Genomic DNA, 20,931 nt, shown 5'->3' with positions numbered 1-20,931 from the left:
CCCACTATGACTGATTTCCTTTGGGACTTTGAAAAAATTTAAAAGTCCTGAAAATCGCTCATCTGACTGCATCATGGATCCCTGCGGTAAGTACATAAAAAATTCACTGGTGCACCAGCTTTCATGAGCGACTGAATTTTGGCCCCATTGAGCATCAAGTCTACTAAGATTCCTCAGTATCTTCCGGTTTCATCCTGAGCCATTTATACATGGAAGTTACAGCATGGAAACAGGCCATTGGGTCCAACCAGTGTTTACCCTCCCTACGAGCAAATAGTTCGAATCACATTTACCCAGCCTGCTCCCGTGTCTCTTCAACCCCTTTTCCTTCCTTCATCCATCTATCTAATCTAATCTTGAATGTTGACATAGTTTTTGCCTCAATCACTAACCCTGGAACTGAATTCCATGGTCTCACAACTGCGTAAAGTTTCTCCTGCCCTCTTTTCTAAATCTCTTCATTTAATCTCGTAGCTTTTGCTCTGCGTTCTAAACCAACTATGAACAGTCTGCTTCAATCGATCCTGTCCCATCCTTTCATAATTTTAAACACTTCTATCATATTGCTCCAAAATCTGCATTGTTTGAATGAGGAAAGACCCAATTTTTCAGCTTTTTTGACTCACATTGATGCTGTTCACAGCCGTAGCCTACCTGATCGATTTCCTGAAATGCTGAACTTCCACTGACCCTCTAACACAGTACATTGTGTATCTAGTGACCTTGGGCAGATATGTAATGATTCAGAACATCTGCTGCCTTACTTAGAAATTGTTCCTTTATATTTACACAAATTGGTGAAATGACAGCCCTCTTGATAAACAGCAGTTACATCCAATGAAGAGCCTCAGTTTGATGCTGAGCCCACCTTCCACTTCCTTCCTATCGGGTATGACAATAGGGTAGCCACTTTGACCAATCCAAAGAGGGATCTATAGCCAAGGCAACTAAACTTGCCGACTGTCACTGCCCAGAGCTGGTACAATGATGACAATTAGGAATGAAGTTAGTTTGATTGGCAAAACTGTGGCAGATGGAGTTCAGCGTGGGAAAGTGTGAGGTCATCCAATTTGGACCCAAGAAAAATAAATCAGAATATTTTCTAAATGGTGAGAAGCTATGAATTGTGGTGAAGCAATGAGATTTAAGGGTTCAAGTATAGAAATCACTAAAAGCTATTTTTTTATTATTATTCATTCGTGTGATGTGGGCACCGCTGGCAAGGCCAGGATTTACTGCCCATCCCTAATTGCCCTTGAGAAGGTAGTGATGAGCCACCTTCTTGAACCGCTGCAGTCCATGTGGTGAAGGTGCTCCCACAGTGCTGTTAGGGAGAGAGTTCCAGGATTTTGGCTCAGCGACAGTGAAGGAACGGCGATATATTTCCAAGTCAGGATGATGTGTAACTTGGAGGGGAACGTGGAGGTGGTGGTGTTCCCATATGCCTGCTGCCCTTGTCCTTCTAGGCGGTAGAGGTCGCGGGTTTGGGAAGTGCTGCCAGAGAAGCCTTGGCGAGTTGCTGCAGTGCATCTTGTAGATGGTGCACACTGCAGCCACGGTGCGCCGGTGGTGGAGGAAGTGAATGTTTAAGATGGTGAATGGGGTGCCGATCAAGTGGGCTGCTTTGTCCTGGATGGTGTCGAGCTTCTTGAGTGTTGTTGGAGCTGCACTCATCCAGGCAAGTGGAGAGTATTCCATCACACTCTTGACTTGTGCCTTGTAGATGGTGGAAAGGCTTTGGGGAGTCGGGAGATGAGACACTCGCCGCAGAATACCCAGCCTCTGACCTGCTCTTGTGGCCACGGTATTTATGTGGCTGGTCCAGTTAAGTTTCTGGTCAATGGTGACCCCCAGGATGTTGATGGTGAGGGATTCGGTGATGGTAATGCCATTGAATGTCAAGGACAGTGGTTAGACTCTCATTTATTGGATATAGTCATTGCCTGGCACTTGCATGGCATGAATATTACTTGCCACTTATCAATGAAAACCTGAATGCCATCCAGGTCTTGCTACTTGCGGGCATGGGCTGCTCCATTATTTGAGAAGTTGCGAATGGAACTGAACACTGTGCAATGATTTTAAAAGGCTAATGGAATATTGGCCTTTTTCTCAAGGGGGCTGGAATATAAAGGAGTGGAAGTTATGTTACAGTTATAAAATGCTCTGGTTAGACCCCATTTAGAGTACTGAATTCAGTGCTGAGCTCTTCATCTCATGAAGGATATATTGGCCTTGGATAGAGTGCAGTGCAGATTCACCAGAATTATACCGGGGCTAAAAAGATTCAATTGTAAGAACAAGTTGCATAGACTAGGCATGTATTCCCTTGGGTATAGAAGATTAAGGGGTGATCTAATTGAGGTGTTTAAGATGATTACAGGAGCTGATAGGGTAAGTAGATAGAGAGAACAATGGGCATAACCTTAAAAGTGGAGCTAGGCCTTATGGGAGTGATGTCAGGGAACACTTATTCACACAACGGGTACTAGGATCTGGAACTCTCTTCCCCCAAAAAGCTGTTGAGGTTTGGTCAGTTGAAAATTTCAAAATTGAGATGGATAGATTTTTGTTGGGTAAGGGCATTAAGGGTTACAACCAAGGCAGGAAGATGGAGACAAGATACAGATCAGCCATGATCTAATTGAATGGCGGAACAGGCTTGAGGGGCTGAATGGCCTACTCCTGTTCATATGATTGGCTTTAAATTAAAAGGTTAAAGTTAGGATTGTATTTATTAAATATTTATATTTCGAGGTGGCTGGTTCCTCTTCCAGTACTGCCTGGGCCCCAGTACCATGACGACAGCAAACACCTCATTCCATCCCCCATAGCTGTCTTCCATACTCTTGTTTGTCTCCTTTGATTTTAGCTTTTCACAGATGCACTGTCTTTCTTGTCTTTCTCCTGTTTGCGTCCTTTTTATAGTTTAACTTTACTTCGGCGCTCTTTTGTGTCTTTACTTCAATTTTATTCCCTTTGAACCCTGGTGGCCCCATTTCACTAATTATCATGGGCCTTTCGAATTAGCTTTCCTCTACTGTTCCTCTTAAATTGGCTGAAAGTTTGTTTTTGCCTGTGCTACACTTTTTAAATCTCTAGGAGAGTGATCTCTTTGAAGTTCTGCTTCCCCAGTTTAAATTTACTGAGTTGTACCAAAACTATGCTTTGTTTTAGCAGCAGACCACGAGAGCCCTCCTGCAGTGAAACTACCCAACACTCCCAAGTTATATTTTTAACAACTCCAGATGGAGTCAGTAATCTTTTTTAGTGTACTTCCAGGATCAGTTTGTTTGGCGTACATGTGCCCCTGATGTTTATCGATGCTTTCGATAATTCCAGAGCCGCTGACCCATCAGCTGATCAGAATGAAAGAGAAACCATAATCTGCCAGCAATTTGAAATGGCATCAAATGATTTCTGACATTGGCAGTTGTGTACCATTCCAAACGTCTTATAGGAAGTAGGGGATCTTTCAGCAGAACTTCCTGTGATCATCCACACTGAAAGAAAACCCCAGCCACTGTTTGCCACACCTGGATCAAGAGGAGATGAACTGTGGCAATGTGACCGGTGTCTCGCCCAGGTTACTTGCTAGCCACAACATTTATTGTGTAGTAATCATGCGTACTAAATCACAATAAAATAAACATGTTAGATACATTTTGTAATAATGGTGAGTTAACGTTAAAATGCTTCTGATTGTATTTCTGGTTGTACTGGTGCTACACTGGTACCTAGGAATTATAATGTTAAGATGTAAAGTGGCGTGTTGTTTTCTCTCTTCCTCTTCCTTTACCCACCCTTCAAAAAAAAATGCAGGTTTTATTCAAAATATAACAGATCAGTTCTATATGGAGAATTTTCTCCAGCCCCATGCCCCAGCCCACATCTTCCATTCCTCATTCTCAATTATTGCTTGTTGTTAACTTCTTTCATTCCCCCATCTAAGGCCCTTCATCCAGCGACTACACACCTGCTTTCTAGAATTTGCTTTCAAAACAGCTTAAGCCTTTGACTGCCCTTTCAGCGATTGTCCCACAAATCCATTTTGCACAGGACAAAGCAAGCCTACTGACTGTCACGTCGGAGTGTCTGAAGTGGCTCGAGAATTCTGTATTCTGTTCCTATAGCTTTTCAGTACTTGTTGAATATTGTTTCTCTTTCCAGTACTAATGCAAAATTGCAACATTAACACTGTCTTCCTTTGTTAGCTAACATTGTCTTTGAGAAATTTGGACAAGAGGTCATTTGAAGTGTGTCAGTATTTGCAGGGATTACCCACACTGAAAAGTTTTAAAACTACTGTGTTTGTGCACCTACAAAGTCTATCCTGATGGCCTGCGGTTATATTTCAACTTCATGCACCAGGAAATGAATAGAAATGTGTTTAAAAGTCTACCTATCATAAGTGACTTTGGAAATGGCTATGGCAGCAAGAAGTGTATAAAGGGACTTCAACAGCAATAACCAAAACCCTTGGCAGAGGAATGAACTGTGCACAGCTATGATCTGTTCAGTTTCTTTGTGATATTTTTCTGTAATTTATTCTGCATCTGTCATCAAGATGGTTTTTTAATCTGTCTGAAGCAGACTTAAACTCTGGTGTCAAATTTTATCATAACCAACTCCCCAAGTACACAGGAGTGATTCTTTTATTTAGAGTTAGAAAAAGTGTGATTTTAATTCAGTGAATTATATCTTTTTGTATTCTAGAAGCACCATGAATGTTTGACGAGCTGTGAGTTTCTGAAATCCATTCAGATAGTGAAGCAAGGTGACTGTCCAACACCACAGAAGGCCTCGGGCTTTGCAGCAGCCTGTGTTCAGAGCTGCAACACAGACACCGAGTGCCCAAGTTCTAGAAAGTGTTGTTCTAATGGCTGTGGCCAGACCTGCCAAGCACCAGCAAATATGTTCAAGGGTAAGGAACATACAGGCATAAGGCAAAGTCACTGTCCTTGGCACGTAGTTGATTTTTGTGTTATATATTTATGGGGCTATATAATTCAGCGTATGTATGATGTATACTCTAGTGTAACAGTTTGTCAAAATATTTTTTTGTAGTTGCTTTACATTCAAGGACGTGCAGATTTATGTGCTGGGTATATGTTTTGCTCCTTGTTCACCTACAATTTGGTTTTGCAGAGATGCAAATGAGTTTGGGCTAAAACAATATCCAAACATTTGCAATACACTCAAACCAGCCTTCCTTAGAAACAAATTGAGGCAATTTGGACTTTTAAAAAAAAATCTACGATTAGACAGCAGGTTAGAGAAAAATTCTTCATACAAGGGATGAGAGGAATATTCAAGGATATGGGGAGCAAACGGGAGAGTGTAATTACATTGAGAAATATACTAGTGCAGAATTGATGGACCCCCATGGCCTGTTTCTATAACATTGTATGAGTCTTTAACCTCTCCTAGGGCCATACTGTTGCTGTCAACACCTTTTTTTAAAAATCAAGCAATTAACTTTTTATCTTTTCACTTTTTATTTTTGATCTGTTTATGACAATTCCGGGAAAGTGGGGCTGTTGACGAGACCCCCTCCCCCCTGCTACCAGAGCACAGGGAAGATAACTTAAAGTACACAAAGTTGGAATTCCAAAATTTCTGTAACACTCTAGGTTAAAGAAAGAAACCAGCCCTAGCTGTCTCCACTGATAGTTATTTAGCTTTGTTTCACTGGTCTCGATAACTCCTTCAAGCCAGTTGCCCCAGTGTCCTATTCAAACAAAATATATAGAAAATAGACAGAAAAAGTTTCTTCTAATTAATATTTCACCCAATTTCACTTTTCAAAATAACCCAATTGCTGGTGACCTCTCTAGAATGTCCACTGTAATATACTCTATCATTGCCGACACAGCATTCATAACTGAAATAGCCCTAATGTACTTAATAACGGACTATTCACATTAATGGGGAGATTTTTTGGGGTCTGTGCCCAGGAGCACTGGCTGGCCTGGGCACAGCACATACTGTGTTGGACAATTGTGCAGGTCAGAAAGCACACTGAAAGGAACCCACCCAATTTTCCTTCCATTAATTTAATGTTAGGTAAACCGAGTGGGCTCCTTTACAGGTGTATGCTCTAACCCACCGAGTGGGCTCCTTTACAGGTGTATGCTCTAACCCACCTGATTTTCTGAAACAGACCCAGGAAAAAATCTCCTCACATTTTCAAGATAGAATTCTCCCATAGCACTATGTTGTACCCATATACATACCCTGCACACTTGTTCATAAGTGTCCCATAAAACCTGCAGCTCGTTTGAGGGAAACCATATGACAACATGGCCTCTGACGCCTCTCTCTCTCTCTCTCTCTCTCTCTCTCTCTCTCTCTCTCAAACTCAAAGAACCTATATAAGGCTCCTCTGTAAAATACCCTCACACCTCATAAAATACTCTCAAATGTTTCTCTCTCATTAATTAAAAACACATATAAAGATCCTGTCAGGATAATATTACACACACTGTTTTATGGCTCCCTCATTACTATATAAGCCATATAAAGACCGTGACTGGATAATATCTCCAGTTGAGGGAAATCAGTCTTTGACAGTAATGATCCATTTTCTACATTACATGTGTATGAATGAACTATTTTCTACATTACACGCTGTGTATTAGTAACCATCTGGAGCTATTTTTCTTATGTAAGTACAACGCAAATATCCCAAGTGTGTAACCTACTTGCCTTCCTCAGTAGAGCAAGCAGGTATTTGAGGGTACAGCAGTGATGGAAGAACCGATACTTGTTCAACATCGACCGCACTGATCTTTTATACAGACACAACAGATCCCCTCTATCTGTGTATGAGTCCATGTACTACATTTTAATGTTGTGAATATTGTTGTGTTTTTAAGACTTTTCTTTGCTCTTCAGGTGTCCCATTGAAGCCCAGGAAAGAATTGAGTTTCACAGAAGTCAAAAATGGGAAGCTAGCAGTTGCCTGGATGTCCAAGTTTAATGTTTCTATGGAACCAGTATTTTACATATTGCAGAGAAGGTGGAACTCTGGAATGTACCCAAGTGAAGATGATGCTAGCAAGTGGGAGACAGTTGCTTATGTAAGTTTATCATATGAGGCAGACTTCATAAACCAGACACGCTCTTGATTCTTTTTGTTGAAATGGCTAAGAAACAAATGGTTATTAAATTCTAAAGGTTATTTGCAGAAGTGCTTTAGATGGCCCTCTAGGCTCTACCCACCTGTATAAGAAATTGAAAATATGCAATTTTTTTTTGTAATCAACAATAGTTCCAATCCCTTGACTGGCAGTGGCAGTGACATTGTGATTGGTTAACTGGATCGTAAACAGCACAGAAATAAAAAAACGTGATGATTTCTAATTAAATGAAGCAACCTTTCCACTTTTATTTCAAAATGTATTTAAAGGCTAATGATATGCCTGAGAGAGCTCTGACTCCGCAGCAAAGAATGTGGGCTGAGTCTCCCAAACTTCAAGCATTGGTATCGGGAGCCCAATTACAGGGTATTATTCCCTGGAAAAAAAACTTCATCCCAAAACCTCTGGCTTGGCATGGAAGCAAATGCCACCTTACCAGCTCCACTTCCCTTTACAGATTCCCAGGAAAGACCAGCAGTTACCCAGAAGCACCCAGTAGTATCTCTGGTACTAGCAATCTGGAGGGAGGCCTGCCTCATGGTGTAGAGTGACATTTCTGAAGATCTACATGCCAGGGGCTTCAAGGCGTGGCATGAAAAAGGCATCACTAATTTAGGAAAACTACTCCACCCGGACAGAATCATGTCTTTCCAATAAAAACAGGCATGGACTATCTACCCAAAGCAGGCTGTGGGGCCTATTTTACATTCAAAAGTCATGGCCAAAACTGCTTCACCCAGATAGAATCGTGTTCTTCCACCACCCAACATGACAATTTTCACTATCTCTACACCCATCACTTCATCCAGGATCCCGTGCTCTATAAAATCTAACGCTGACCCTCCACAACACAGAACCACCTCACAGGCACACCTCTGTCCTAAACCCGATATTGTCCACCTCTGTGGTGGGTGGCAATGCTGAGAGGCTGCCCACTGTCCCTTTTTAAAATGACAATTGGGAGTTCGCGCTGCATTCCTGATGCATGCCCACCAAACGCCATTTCCGCTCTCTTAAAAGCAAGTATGGGCTGCCTACCCAAAGCAGGCTGTGGGGCCGACTTTACATTCAAAAATCATGGCCAATGATGTCATTGAGGCACCGTAACTCAATTTTAACTCAGAAAAGTTGAACTCAGAAACTTTTGTGAGGATTGTTTGTGGGTCAGGAGGAGCAGGAATACAGCACCCAGCCCCGTATGGAGTCCTTGGGCCTCCACAGCCCCGATCTTGCCTTTCCCTCCCAGTGCCAGCATCTCCTTTCAACCACACACCCCCTCCCTTCCCCTCCCCCAACATCAGCACTAACTTTATGCCAGTGTCCATTCCCTTGGATCCCCAGCAGTGTCAGGCTCCTGGCAAATTTCTGCTCCCACCCACCAGCCCTGGCATCAATCCTGCCAGTTTTGGCTGGGAGACAGCTCTTCCAAATGCTATTGAGGGCCAGGAGCTAAAATGTCTCAGGCTTCATGTTAAGAACATAAGAATTCGGAACAGGAGTAGGCCATCTAGCCCCTCGAGCCTGCTCCGCCATTCAACAAGATCATGGCTGATCTGGCCATGGACTCAGCTCCACTTACCCGCCCGCTCCCCATAACCCTTAATTCCCTTATTGGTTAAAATGTTCAACTCTCCACGGGGGATTCCCAGCTGCTCCACATCCCACCTGCACCGAACGCACCCCAAGTTATGTCTGGGCTATGACTGGTGCTGAGGAAACACCAGGAGATACAGATCCTTCCTATAAGCCTGCCTCCCACCCAAAGCTTCTATAACTATAGCCGATTCCAGGGCTACATGCTGAGGAAATATGCCTCAGCACCCTGCACAGTCCTGACGCGGACCTCTGCTCCTGTGGTGTCATACAGCATCTCACACCCCACCCCTTCCTTGCATACTTCTCGTGCCCCAAGTCCACAAAATGCATAGAACCCTAACTATGCGTGACTTTCACTGCAGTTATTGTGAAATCTTTATTGTAGCATGTACCATTCCTCAGAGTGTGTAAACTTCTATAAAATAAAAAAAATAACTCTGTCCTTTGCCCATGATATGCTGTCTTTCTCTCAAAAACACACACTCTCTCACACTCTCTCACACTCTCTCACACACTCTCACACACTCACTCAAAATTCATGGATCACAATATCCAAATTTTTTACAAATTGTAGCAGTCAGAGCTGAGGCTGGTCACTTTTGTTGTAATGTACAGTGTGAGAAATGCACTGATTCTGTTGACAATGATTGTGATATTACATTGTATGTTGAACAGTGGAATAAACACCTTTTACTGGTACTTATTGCCCTTGAAATCTGCACATCACCGTGAAAAAACTGTTTATGAAGTTGGCAGTAGTCCTAACTATTTATTGATCTTGCCACTAATTATGCTAATTCTTAGTAATGTGAAGTATTACCATTAGAACATTTCATTATATTCTGATACACTATTTTAAAGACCAATTGACTTTTAATTTGGGGACATTTGCTATTTTGCAAAGCCCAAGAAATCTCATTATTCATCACTTTGGTCCCTATGGGCTTCAAAAATATATATTGCACTGAAGTCCACAGTGAATAATTGCTCTTCATTTCCTTTTTCCAATACCCCAGACAACGGAAGAACATGTTGGTCTGAAAAATATGAGACCAAACATATGGTACCAGTTCAGAGTAGCTGCAGTCAACATCCATGGAACTCGAGGTTTTACCACCCCCAGCAAACACTTCCACTCGTCCCGAGGTGAGTGATTGCTGCTGGATAGTGATAAGCATGCTTGTCTGTAATAGTGACCCATCAGCCATCAGTGACCTCCTTCCCACCCCAGGCACATTCCAATTTGCAGGGACTCGGGAAATAAGAGTGCATTCAGACGACTGTGATCAATTTTCATCAATGTTGGAATAGGGAAAATGATGGATAATAATGAAAATACTAATGGTATGGATGAGATGTCTTGCATACTTTGTAAACACAAAACAGTATTGGCTCGTGACAGTGTCATTGAGATTTACTGACTGAGGATCTGTACCATCCCAGCTTTCCTTTATGTTTTAAAACACTCGGTGGGCGGAGAGGCACTTTGATCTTGTTGTTATCATCTGGACTGCATTGTGGGATTAGATAGTAATTTTCAAAAGGAAATTGGGTATATACATGAAAATGAATTTTTCTTTTAGGGCTATGGGGAAAGAGTATGGGGAGTAATTTAAATTTCTCTTTCAAAGACCTGACACAGTCACATGGGCTGAATGGCCTCCTTCTGAACTGTAACATTCTATGATCTAAAGTATTCCATCAGAAATCCTGAGAGGATGGTGAAGAAGTATGGCAGCTGTTTCTACCATGACTTCCATTTCCTTTTCCCAACTATCACTCCTGACTTCCCCCAGTGTCTCTCTCTCTCCTCGCCATCCAGTTCCTGACTACTCCACTTCCCCCTTCTGCTCGCAATCTGACTGACCTTTCGAAACCACTGATATAAGGCCCCTCCTCAAAAACCCACATTGAACCCATTCACCTTCTCTGACTACTGTCCATTCTCTGACCTTCCTTTCCTCTCGAGGACACGTTATTACGCGCCCCCTCCACCCCCAAACATTGCGTAACCTGCATGTCTGACAAAAAGTTGCGGATAAGTCATAGCTTCCTCCAACTGAACAGCGGGAAGACCAAAGCAATTGTTTCCAACTCCCCTTGCGATTGCTTCCATTCCCCTCCCCAGCAACTCACTCCGGCTGAACCAGACTGTGCAAAACCTTAGCATTCTCTTCAACCCAGAGTGGAGAGTCAAATCTCAAATCCTTTCCATCACCTAGGCCACCAATTTCCACTCGTAATATTGGCTGCTCCAGCCCCCTAACCCCTCCAGCACTTGACACTTTTATCTACACTTTTGTCATCGGTAGATGTGATTACTCCAATACACTTCTACTGGCTGCCACCCTCAATAAATGCTAACTAGTCAAAACACAGGCTGCACATTGATGGTAGAGTGTCCAGGTGTTTAAGCTTCACTCTCGGGAGTCCCTCCCTCTACCTGTTTACTTCTCCACTTCTCCCTTAATGCTCTTAATATCCATCTTTTTTTCAATCAAGCTATCAGTTAACCCCACCTAACCTCTCCCTTCATTACTCAGCATCCATCTATTTGTGTGTCTATTTCCTTTTGTGAAGTGCATTGGGATTATATGTTTTATTTTACATTAAAAGGCACTATATAAATGCAAGTTATTATTATTGACATCGTTATTGTCTCTGCGTGAATGTCATTGAGTTTAGTTGGCAATATCATCCTTTGTAGTCTTAAACACAAATCCTGCCACTGGAAACCAACTGAAAAATTCAGTACCAATTGAGATTCAAGTTGTTATGTCTTCAGAAGCTCTGATAATGACTCCACGAGACAATGTGTTGTGCTTGAACTGTAGTGAACTTAATCCATTTAATGTAACTCCAGAGTGAGGATCACACATGGTGGCCTGCCTTTTATACTAGGCCAGGCACACCTGTACAGGTAACCTACAAGTCTCCCACTGCAGTGCCCTTTGCATTGACTGTGCTCTGGGCTTAGCTCTATCTGGTTGACCCTTGGAGGGTCGTTTCCATCTTGGGTGAGTAGGTGGTGTTTTGTTGGCAGTAGAGGTGCTGGTGGTTTCTATTTGTGCGTCCATGACCACTCCATTCTCTTTCTCCCCCCCCCCCCCCCCCCAGCCCACATACAGATTGTGCCTGGCTCATTACATTCATATACATTCAAGTCCAGAAAAAAAATTTGCATTTATAGTATTACATTCGTGGTACCGTAGAGAGGCAAGTACATTTGAATGGTGAGGTATATATTTGGAGTCAGTGCTGGGGTCATCACCGGTGCGTGGGGACAAACTAGTTCCAGAACTGCTGGATGGTGTCCAGGTAGTCTGATGACGGCGCGGTGCCCAGTGCTGGCAGTGGGAACCCGGTTGGCTCAAGTTGCCTGCTCTCGGGGCCTTTGTCGTTGCTCCTAGTGTCGGGCAGGTTCACAGATACCTGTGACCTCCCTGTCCTCTCCTTGCGCCCCGGGTCGCTGCTGCTCCCTGAGGGGCAGTCGTCTAGCAGTGCGCAGGGAACTGCTGACTCGCTTGCCTGTGCGTTGTTTGGTTTGGGACCCTGGCTGGTCCCAGTCCCATTTGGGAGAACTGTTGCAGGTGACCCTTTGTTCCCGGGTGTGGCGTTGGTGGCGATAGGGTCTGGGGGCTGTGCCTTAGCGCGGTTTGCTCTTTCAGGCTCGTGGCTGTTGGTGCCATCGGGTACCTGAGAGGTGGAGCCGATCAGGGGCAGGGTATCGATACTGGTGCCCTCCTGAGACCGCTTGCTCTGCAGCTTGTATATACTAGCTGCTTGTGGCATCACTCTGGCCCCAGGGATACAGGCTACAGCATTGGGTAGCTCACTGGACCTGTGTGTTCCCGATGGGTGTTTGCCCGCTGCATTGACTATATGCAGTTGAAATCCTACATCGCACAATGTTTCATTACTTGTTGTAAATCTGTAGCTCCGATCGCAATCGCGTGACTTTTCTTTGCTTATTGCATGTACACAACTCTGATCATCAATTACACATTTTACATCTAACTCACAGTTGTCTTACATTGATTGAGAATGTGGACCTGTCCCTTTAAGTGTGATGGATTGCAGGCCTCCTTTAAGAGAGCCTTGCTATCTTTACCCCAATCCTCTTCTCCGTTTGGTGCCAAGTGTTGCTCCATCAGCGCTGCACCTCGTGGTCTGGCCGCCGCCATCTCTTCCTTCAGCGCCTCACCTCGTGGTTTGGGCGCCATCTTTCTTCCATCCACGATGTCGACTGCGGTGATCCTCTTCTCCACGGATTCTGCCACCGAAGCCGGGAAGTCGCCTCTGGATCCGATTTTCTTCCTCCGGAGTCCTGCCACTGAAAGGTGAGTTCGGGTCGTCTCAGCTGGATCATCTCCACGCAGTCGTGCTGAGCGGTCTGAGCCTTGGGTGCCGTGCTGGTCTGCTCTCTGGTGCCGAGTCCACCCTCAGGTGAGGGCTTGCTTTGCCTCTGAGCGCGGGGGACGTCGATCGCTGGAGGGATTAAATTTTCCCAGCTCCAATGGATCTTCTCCATCCACCTTCTTCCGAGTAGCGTTGGTCCCTCACCTGCAACAATCCACAGGGGTAACTTGTGCACCGCGCCATCATGGAGTACCTTTACATCCACACGACTGGGATAAGTTCATCGGTGTAGGTGTGCAGCTTTCCCTGAACCGGGACCAACCTGTGTCGTTCAGCTTGATTGTCCCGTAGCCTCTCAAAGGCTTCTTGATTCATTACTGACCAGCTCGCCCTCGTGTCCATTTCCATGAAGACTGGAACACCGTTTATCTCGACTTCCATCCTCAACAGGGAACACGTTCTACAGTCCCGCCTCTAAAAGGCGCCACTCTGTGCAGAGTACTTGCCGGGTTTGAGTCCTGAGGATGAGTCATCCGCCTGGAGCCGCAGGTCGAGGTCATGAATGCTTGGCTCACTGAGATGGCCTTCTGCAGTGTGACTGTGGTATCCACAGACAGTAGCTTATGAAGAAGGCCCTCATGGCCGATTCCGATGACAAAGATATCCCGCAGAGCTTCGGTGATGTGGTCGCCAAAATCACACGGTGCCGCCAGTCTCCTGAGGTCTGCGGCGTATTCCGCGATTTCCTGGCCTTCGGGCCGTCGGTGGGTATAAAACCGGTGTTTGCCTGTGAGGATGCTCTCTTTGGGCTTGAGTTGTTCTTGGATCAGGGTTACAAGCTCCTCGTACGTCTTGGTCGTTGTCTTCGCTGGTGCCAGCAAGTCCCTGACGAGGCCATAGACGCTGGGCCCACAACTGGTTAGCAGGATAGCTCTGCGCTTATCAGCCAGTGTGGCCGGATTGTCGCCTGCCAGGTCGTTTGCTGTGAAGAAATAGTCGAGCCTCTCCACAAAGGCTTCCCAATCATCACCATCGGCAAACTGCTGCAACGTACCAAAGTTAGTCATTTTCGCGTGAAGGTCCCGTAATCTCGTCGACAATTATGTCTTCAGATGCTCTGATAATGACTCCACGAGACAATGTGTTGTACTTGAACTGTAGTGACTTTAGTCCATTTCATGAAACTCCAGAGTAAGGAGTTTTATACTCGGCCTGGCACACCTGTACAGGTAACCTACAAGTCTCCCACTGCAGTGCCCTCTGGTGGCACACCTTGTGATAGTACAAGCAGTAACCATGTAGGATACATGACACAAGTATTCACTTGAGTGTAAGGGAGTAATTTTACAAGTCGAGTGAGGTACTGTAAGAAATTGTGGATTGGAAGAAATAATAGTCTGTTGTGGATTCCCTAGCTCAGCAGTTTGCCGAAGTTGAGGACCACAGAAGGATTCCTGTCATGTTAGGAAAAGAGTACAGAGAGCTGAGTTGCGAGGTCAAAACAGAAAAACAGACCTTCAAGGCATAGTTATGCCGATGAGGGATTTAGCAAGGCGCCTTGAAGATAAACAAGCTGCCTCTTGAAAGGACAATAAGACATTCAGATAGAGATAAGAAAGGAAATGACCTCATAAGTACATTCTCCCCTGTAATTGGACATTTGAATCAGTAAAAATGATTGACGCAAGGTATCCACCGGCCCATCCAATGAACCGAGAGAGAGAGAAACATAAGAACTTAAGAAATAGGAGCAGGAGTGGGCCATACGGCCCCTCGAGCCTGCTCCGCCATTTAATATGATCATGGTTGATCCGATCATGGACTCGGGTCCACTTCCCTGCCTGCTCCCCATAACCCCGTATTCCCTTATCGGTTAAGAAACTGTCTATCTCTGTCTTAAATGTATTCAATGACCCAACTTCCACAGCTCTCTGAGGCAGCGAATTCCACAGATTTACAACCCTCAGAGAATAAATTCCTCCTCCTCTCAGTTTTAAATGGGCGGCCCCACCAATACTTTAGCAAGACTTCCCTGCTTTTATACTCCATCCTATTTGCAATAAAGGCCAAGATTCCATTGGCCTTCCTGATCACTTGCTGTACCTGCATACTAGTCTTTTGTGTTTCATGCACAAGTACTCCCAGGTCCCACTGTACTGCGGCACTTTGCAATCTTTCTCCATTTAAATAATAACTTGCTCTTTGATTTTTTTCTGCCGAAGTGCATGACCTCACACTTTCCAACATTATACTCCATCTGCCAAATTTTTGCCCACTCACTTAACCTGCTTTTGTCTTTTTGCAGATTTTTTGTGTCCTCCTCACACATTGCTTTTCCTCCCATCTTTGTATCATCAGCAAACTTGGCTACGTTACACTCAGTCCCTAAAGGGCCTTAGAATTTGTAAGGCATTTTATTAAGGAGCGACAGTTTTAAGCATAATCAGATACAACATGCAATTAAGAAAGATATAGTGGACATACAACCCATGACAGAGGAGAACGATCTACGACCCCCTCCCCCTCTCTCTCTTCCCCCCCTTCCCTCGCTCTCTTCCCCCCCTTCCATCTCTCTCTTCCCCTCTCCCTCCCTCTCTCTCTTCCCCCTCTCCCTCCCTCCCTCTCTCTCTTCCCCCCTCCCTCCCTCTCTCTCTTCCCCCTCTCCCTCCCTCTCTCTCTTCCCCCTCTCCCTCTCTCTCTCTCTTCCCCTCTCTTCCCCTCTCTCCCCCTCTCTCTCTCTTCCCCCCTCTCCCTCTCTCTCTCTCTTCCCCCCTCTCCCTCCTTCTCTCTTCCCCCCTCTCCCTCCTTCTCTCTTCCCCCCTCTCCCTCTCTCTCTTCCCCCTCTCCCTCCCTCCTCTCTCTTCCCCCCCTCTCTCCCTCTCTCTCTCTCTTCCCCCCTTTCCCTCTCTCTCTCTCTTCCCCCCTCCCTCCTTCTCTCTTCCCCCCCCTCTCTTCCCCCCTCCCCCTCTCTCTCCCCTCACCCCCCTCTCTCTCCCCCCCTCTCTCTCCCCCCTCTCTCTCCCCCCTCTCTTCTCCCCCCCTCTCTTCTCCCCCCCTCTCTTCTCCCCCCCTCTCTTCTCCCCCCCTCTCTTCTCCCCCCCTCTCTTCTCCCCCCCCTCTTCTCCCCCCCTCTCTTCTCCCCCCCTCTCTCCTCCCCCCCTCTCTCTTCCCCCCCTCTCTCTTCTCCCCTCCCCCTCTCTCTTCTCCCCCTCTCTCTTCTCCCCCTCTCTCCCCCTCTCTCTCTCTCTCTCTCTTCCCCCTCTCTCTCTTCCCCCTCTCTCTCTTCCCCCTCTCTCTCTTCCCCCTCTCTCTCTTCCCCCTCTCTCTCTTCCCCCTCTCTCTCTTCCCCCTCTCTCTCTTCCCCCTCTCTCTCTTCCCCCTCTCTCTCTTCCCCCTCTCTCTCTTCCCCCTCTCTCTCTTCCCCCTCTCTCTCTTCCCCCTCTCTCTCTTCCCCCTCTCTCTCTTCCCCCTCTCTCTCTTCCCCCTCTCTCTCTTCCCCCTCTCTCTCTTCCCCCTCTCTCTCTTCCCCCTCTCTCTCTTCCCCCTCTCTCTCTTCCCCCTCTCTCTCTTCCCCCCTCTCTCTCTTCCCCCCTCTCTCTCCCTCTCTCTTCCTCTCCCTCCCTCTCTCTTCCCCCCTCTCCCTCCCTCTCTCTCTCTTCCACCCCCTCTCTTCTCCTCTCCCCCTCTCTCCTCCTCTCCCTCTCTCTCCTCCTCTCCCTCTCTCTCCTCTCTCTCTCCTCTCTCTCCCTCTCTCTCCCCCCTCTCCCCCCTCTCCCCCCCTCTCCCCCCCTCTCCCCCCCTCTCCCCCCCCTCTCCCCCCCCTCTCCCCCCCCTCTCCCCCCCCTCTCCCCCCCCTCTCCCCCCCTCTCCCCCCCCTCTCCCCCCCTCTCCCCCCCCTCTCCCCCCCTCTCCCCCCCCTCTCCCCCCCCCCTCTCCCCCCCCTTCTCCCCCCCTCTCTCCCCCCTCTCTCCCCCTCTTTCCCCCCTCTCTCTCTTCCTGCTCTCTCTTCCTTCTCTCTCTCTCTCTCTCTCTCTCTCTCTCTCTCTCTCTCTCTCTCTCTCTCTCCCCCCCCCTTTCCCCCCTATCCTCTATGTATCTGGTCCATTTCCAAGCAAGGCATGTCATTAAAAAGTAGAACTAATGTATCTGACACAGACACAGTATTAAAGTTTTAAGATATTTATTTCCTACAAGTTTACATTTTACATGTTTCCCCACTCGCTGGGAGGTGAGGACATACAGGAAGACCAGGCTTGGGGAAGGTGCCAATGAATTGCAGAGCCAGAAACTGTAGACTGAGCTGACCAGCTGTTTCTATATTTCTACTTTTATTTGAATAAGAAAATGGCAGGTCAGAGGTTCCATCCAGCAGCCTCCCACATATAACCCCGAGAGTCCTCCTGATGAAAGACAAGCCCATACTGATAATGGGGTGAAGAAAAGATACAACTGACAACTGGACATTTTAGGCCGCAACCTACACCAGGCCTTGATGTTATCAAAGGTTTATCATTTTTCTTAATATAAAATAGACCTTTGTTCCAGCAGTGACTTTTTTCTTTTTCATCACATGAAACATTTACCCCAAGGTTAAAGTGCTAAAAAGTTCAGGCTGACTTGAATGAGGATCACAACCCGAACAGGTGCATTAGGATTTTAGGAGAAACCCACTGATTGAGGTTTCCTTGTTAACTATAAAAAGTTTTCATTGATTGTTAGCTTATTTAAAAAAAAACGTTAAAAGCTCAGTCCTTTTTGTTGCTTTCTAAGACACCATTCAAACAAATTCTGTCAGTGGAAAAAAAACAGCAGCATGTTTGAGCAACAGGCCAAGCCTTGAAGTTGATTTGTGACAATAGGCCACTGTGAGGACCTCGTGCCCTGGTCCATGTGATAAAGGAGCTGTCAGCCTTTTATTCCTCAACACAAGCTGATAAATTGGGAGAAAAAAAACTTCAGAGAGCCAACTCTGAAATTCACTCATTCAATTTGGCAATATTGGATTTCCTGTGACTGTGTGTGCGTGTCCCAAATGCATCGTCAACCCCGTGACTTTTTTAAAAAGCACATTGTCTATAGCCAGTAATCTACATGAGAACAGTTAATTACAGTACTATTGAGGCCGTATATGTATGTTTACTTTATTTTTAGATTGTGAAGCGCCTTGGAACATTTTACTACATTACCGGCGCTATATAAATGCAAGTTGCTGTTGTTCTGTGTATTGGCTTGTAAACTCACTGTCGTCAGTGATTTATTGCAATGTACAAAATCTTGTCTCATGAGGGAAAGAAGAATCTTAAATAGCACAGTCAAACTCATCGCTAATAATGAGGTGTCACTGTATTTGTTGCCTTAGTTGTGTGAATGGGCCAATACCTTATAAATAATGGAGTCATGGCCTACTCCTGCTCCTATTTCTTATGTTCTTCTTATAATCCTTACCTGTGTGACTCCAAACCAATGTTTTATGATCCCTTGCATTTATTTTTGCATCACATATAAATGTCCTCCCATATTTATCCCTTCTGGTCACCTGTTTTGTGAAGAATTGAAGTGTAAAGTCCTGTCCCCTCAGTACAGATTCACACGAGGCATGCAGTGAAGTCAAGGTCACTCTGGACATGCACCTTTATTTCACAGCTCTGGAATGCTGCACTTGCCTGAGACCTGCCCTTATATACCCTGTCTCTTGCAAGTGCACCCCTGGTGGTAAGGTATGCTGGTGGTTACAGGTCATATCTTATTACAGTCATGTGTCGCATGTTAGGATACAGTTATATATAATAATGTAAGATACATGACATGAAACTTAATGTTTTATGGTATCACAGTGCCTGCATGAGAAATCATAGAATGAAAAATGACCCATCAAGCCTGCTTCTTCCATTGACCGTGAGCAAACTGCATTATGGATTCAACCCATGGATCAAAATGATCAGTTTGATCAATTATGGATTGTCCTTACAAACTGCTCCCCCACCCCCAAAAAAGTCCAGCAAAACTTCACCAGATTTACATGCAATGTTCCCTCTAAATTTTCTTTGTTGTGTGCAGCCTATTTATATCATTGCACAGTACCGTTAAATTTTCTGTGCGGCCGCGTCACGTGGTGTCTCAGAGGGAACAACTTGTGAGCGGCCTGTGCGGTACCTCCCAGATTGCTGCGTTGCCGCACGTACCCAGCCTAGAGGGAACATTGCTTACATGTTCATTATTTAGACCTAGCCAATTGCTTTTTACCGGTGACAATTCCACATTCCCAGGAACCATCATCCTCCAAGCAATACTTGATACTCTTGGTCTACCATCTCGCTGTGTTAGGATATTGTCCAGGTTCTAATATCAGCAGATTGGAAATGGTTGAAACAACTCAAATAATTAACTATTTTCCATTTTGATTAAAAGTTCCACAGAAGAGTTTGATAGCAACAAGAGAATTTGTCTTTAACTGTGTTTAAGGCATCCCTTACCTTTTAATCCAACATTGCTGGTAATCTCAAGCAGTGGGTGGAAATTAACTGCAGTGTCCTGGGACTTCTGGGTCAGGAGTTTTGTGACACTTGATATACGAACAAGTCTTATCTAATCATTTCATTCGATTGCTTTCTTCTTGTGGCTTTTTCTTAATTCTCCATTATTTGACATTTCTTATAGATCCCTCACCACCAGGTGCACCGAGAAATTTGTGGAAAGGCAACTTCACTGCAAGGCACAACGGTGTTTTCAGTCTTATAATTCACTGGGATCCACCCCAAGAGGAAGATCTCTTCATTCACCATTACAAAATGTACTGGAGTCAGTGGGTTTCTAGGAAAACTGTTTTTCTCACAAAGAAAGAAAACTGGAAGATAATTGAAGGAGTAAGTTTTAAATTGGGTCTAAAGTGGCTGTGCCTTTCGGTGTTTCGCGCTCTGATGTAGTAATGGAAAATCCTGTCTAAGAAACAATCTCTTTTTAGTTTCTCTCTCTGTCCAGGGACTGCTAAGTGCTACACTAGGTATTTTCTTGGTCACTTCTTTCAGTGAACTGCGGACAATGATTTTGTAAGTATATTATAGTATTCTTCGATCTGCTTCTTTTTCCCTTCCACCATTTTCCATGCAAGGATAGAGCCCTGTCCTGCTAAACACTGGACGATAGTCACAGCTATAGTGGCTTATCCGCTGGCTTCATCCACCAAGTGATGGATGTGATGATGACTCAGGTATACAGTTGATTCACAGCTGAAAAGCTCATGCCTACAATTTGCCCAGCGTTGTTGTTTTAATAGGACAACAAATCCCTTCTGTACACTGAATTAGTGCAGAAGACACCAGTTGTTGTGGCACGTGTGAGGTTTTGTGTGATTCGATTGGGTCACAAATTAGATAAGGACACACAGTGACTAGCAGTGGACCAAAAGGAGGAAAGGCAGCTCAGGCCTGAGATTAAAAGGCAGCTTGTAATGTTCACACACTGCTATCAAACGGCAGGGGCTGGAATTGACTAGCAGATGTTTGTTCGAATCACCAGGTTGGAAAAGGGAATTTTAATGGTAAGTTTGTAATGATCGAGACCAGACAGATCACAAAAAAGGACAAGAGGTGAATGAGTATATAAAAACAGCGAGGTGAATGGGTATATGAAACAACCAGAGACGCAGCTAAGAAAGGCTAAAGGAAAGTGAGATATAATTAGAGTCTCAATTACAAAGATGGCCAGTAAATTTGATGGGAGAGAAATTCAGACAGCAGAAATGAAGATTAATGAAATAAAGAGTAAATGTAGCAGGGAGTGAGAACTGAGGATAGAATCCAAATTAGTGTGAGTTGGGAAAAATGTTGTAAGAAAG

The 20,931-nt window shown here is 45.2% G+C and overlaps 1 protein-coding gene across 1 annotated transcript in view; it reads left to right on the top strand.

Moving 5' to 3' along the window:
* Window positions 1-20,931, top strand: part of anos1b (anosmin 1b) — a 214,228-nt gene that overhangs the window by 150,994 nt on the left and 42,303 nt on the right. The window contains exons 4-7 of the mRNA XM_070882502.1: window positions 4,717-4,924; window positions 6,898-7,082; window positions 9,755-9,884; window positions 19,755-19,960. Of these exons, the coding sequence (XP_070738603.1) occupies window positions 4,717-4,924; window positions 6,898-7,082; window positions 9,755-9,884; window positions 19,755-19,960 (729 nt within the window). The remainder of the gene's footprint in view (window positions 1-4,716; window positions 4,925-6,897; window positions 7,083-9,754; window positions 9,885-19,754; window positions 19,961-20,931) is intronic.

Source organism: Pristiophorus japonicus, chromosome 6 (genome assembly GCF_044704955.1).
Source record: "Pristiophorus japonicus isolate sPriJap1 chromosome 6, sPriJap1.hap1, whole genome shotgun sequence".
In the NCBI taxonomy this organism is placed as follows: Eukaryota; Metazoa; Chordata; class Chondrichthyes; family Pristiophoridae; genus Pristiophorus; species Pristiophorus japonicus.
This window is presented reverse-complemented; position numbering and strand designations above follow the sequence as displayed.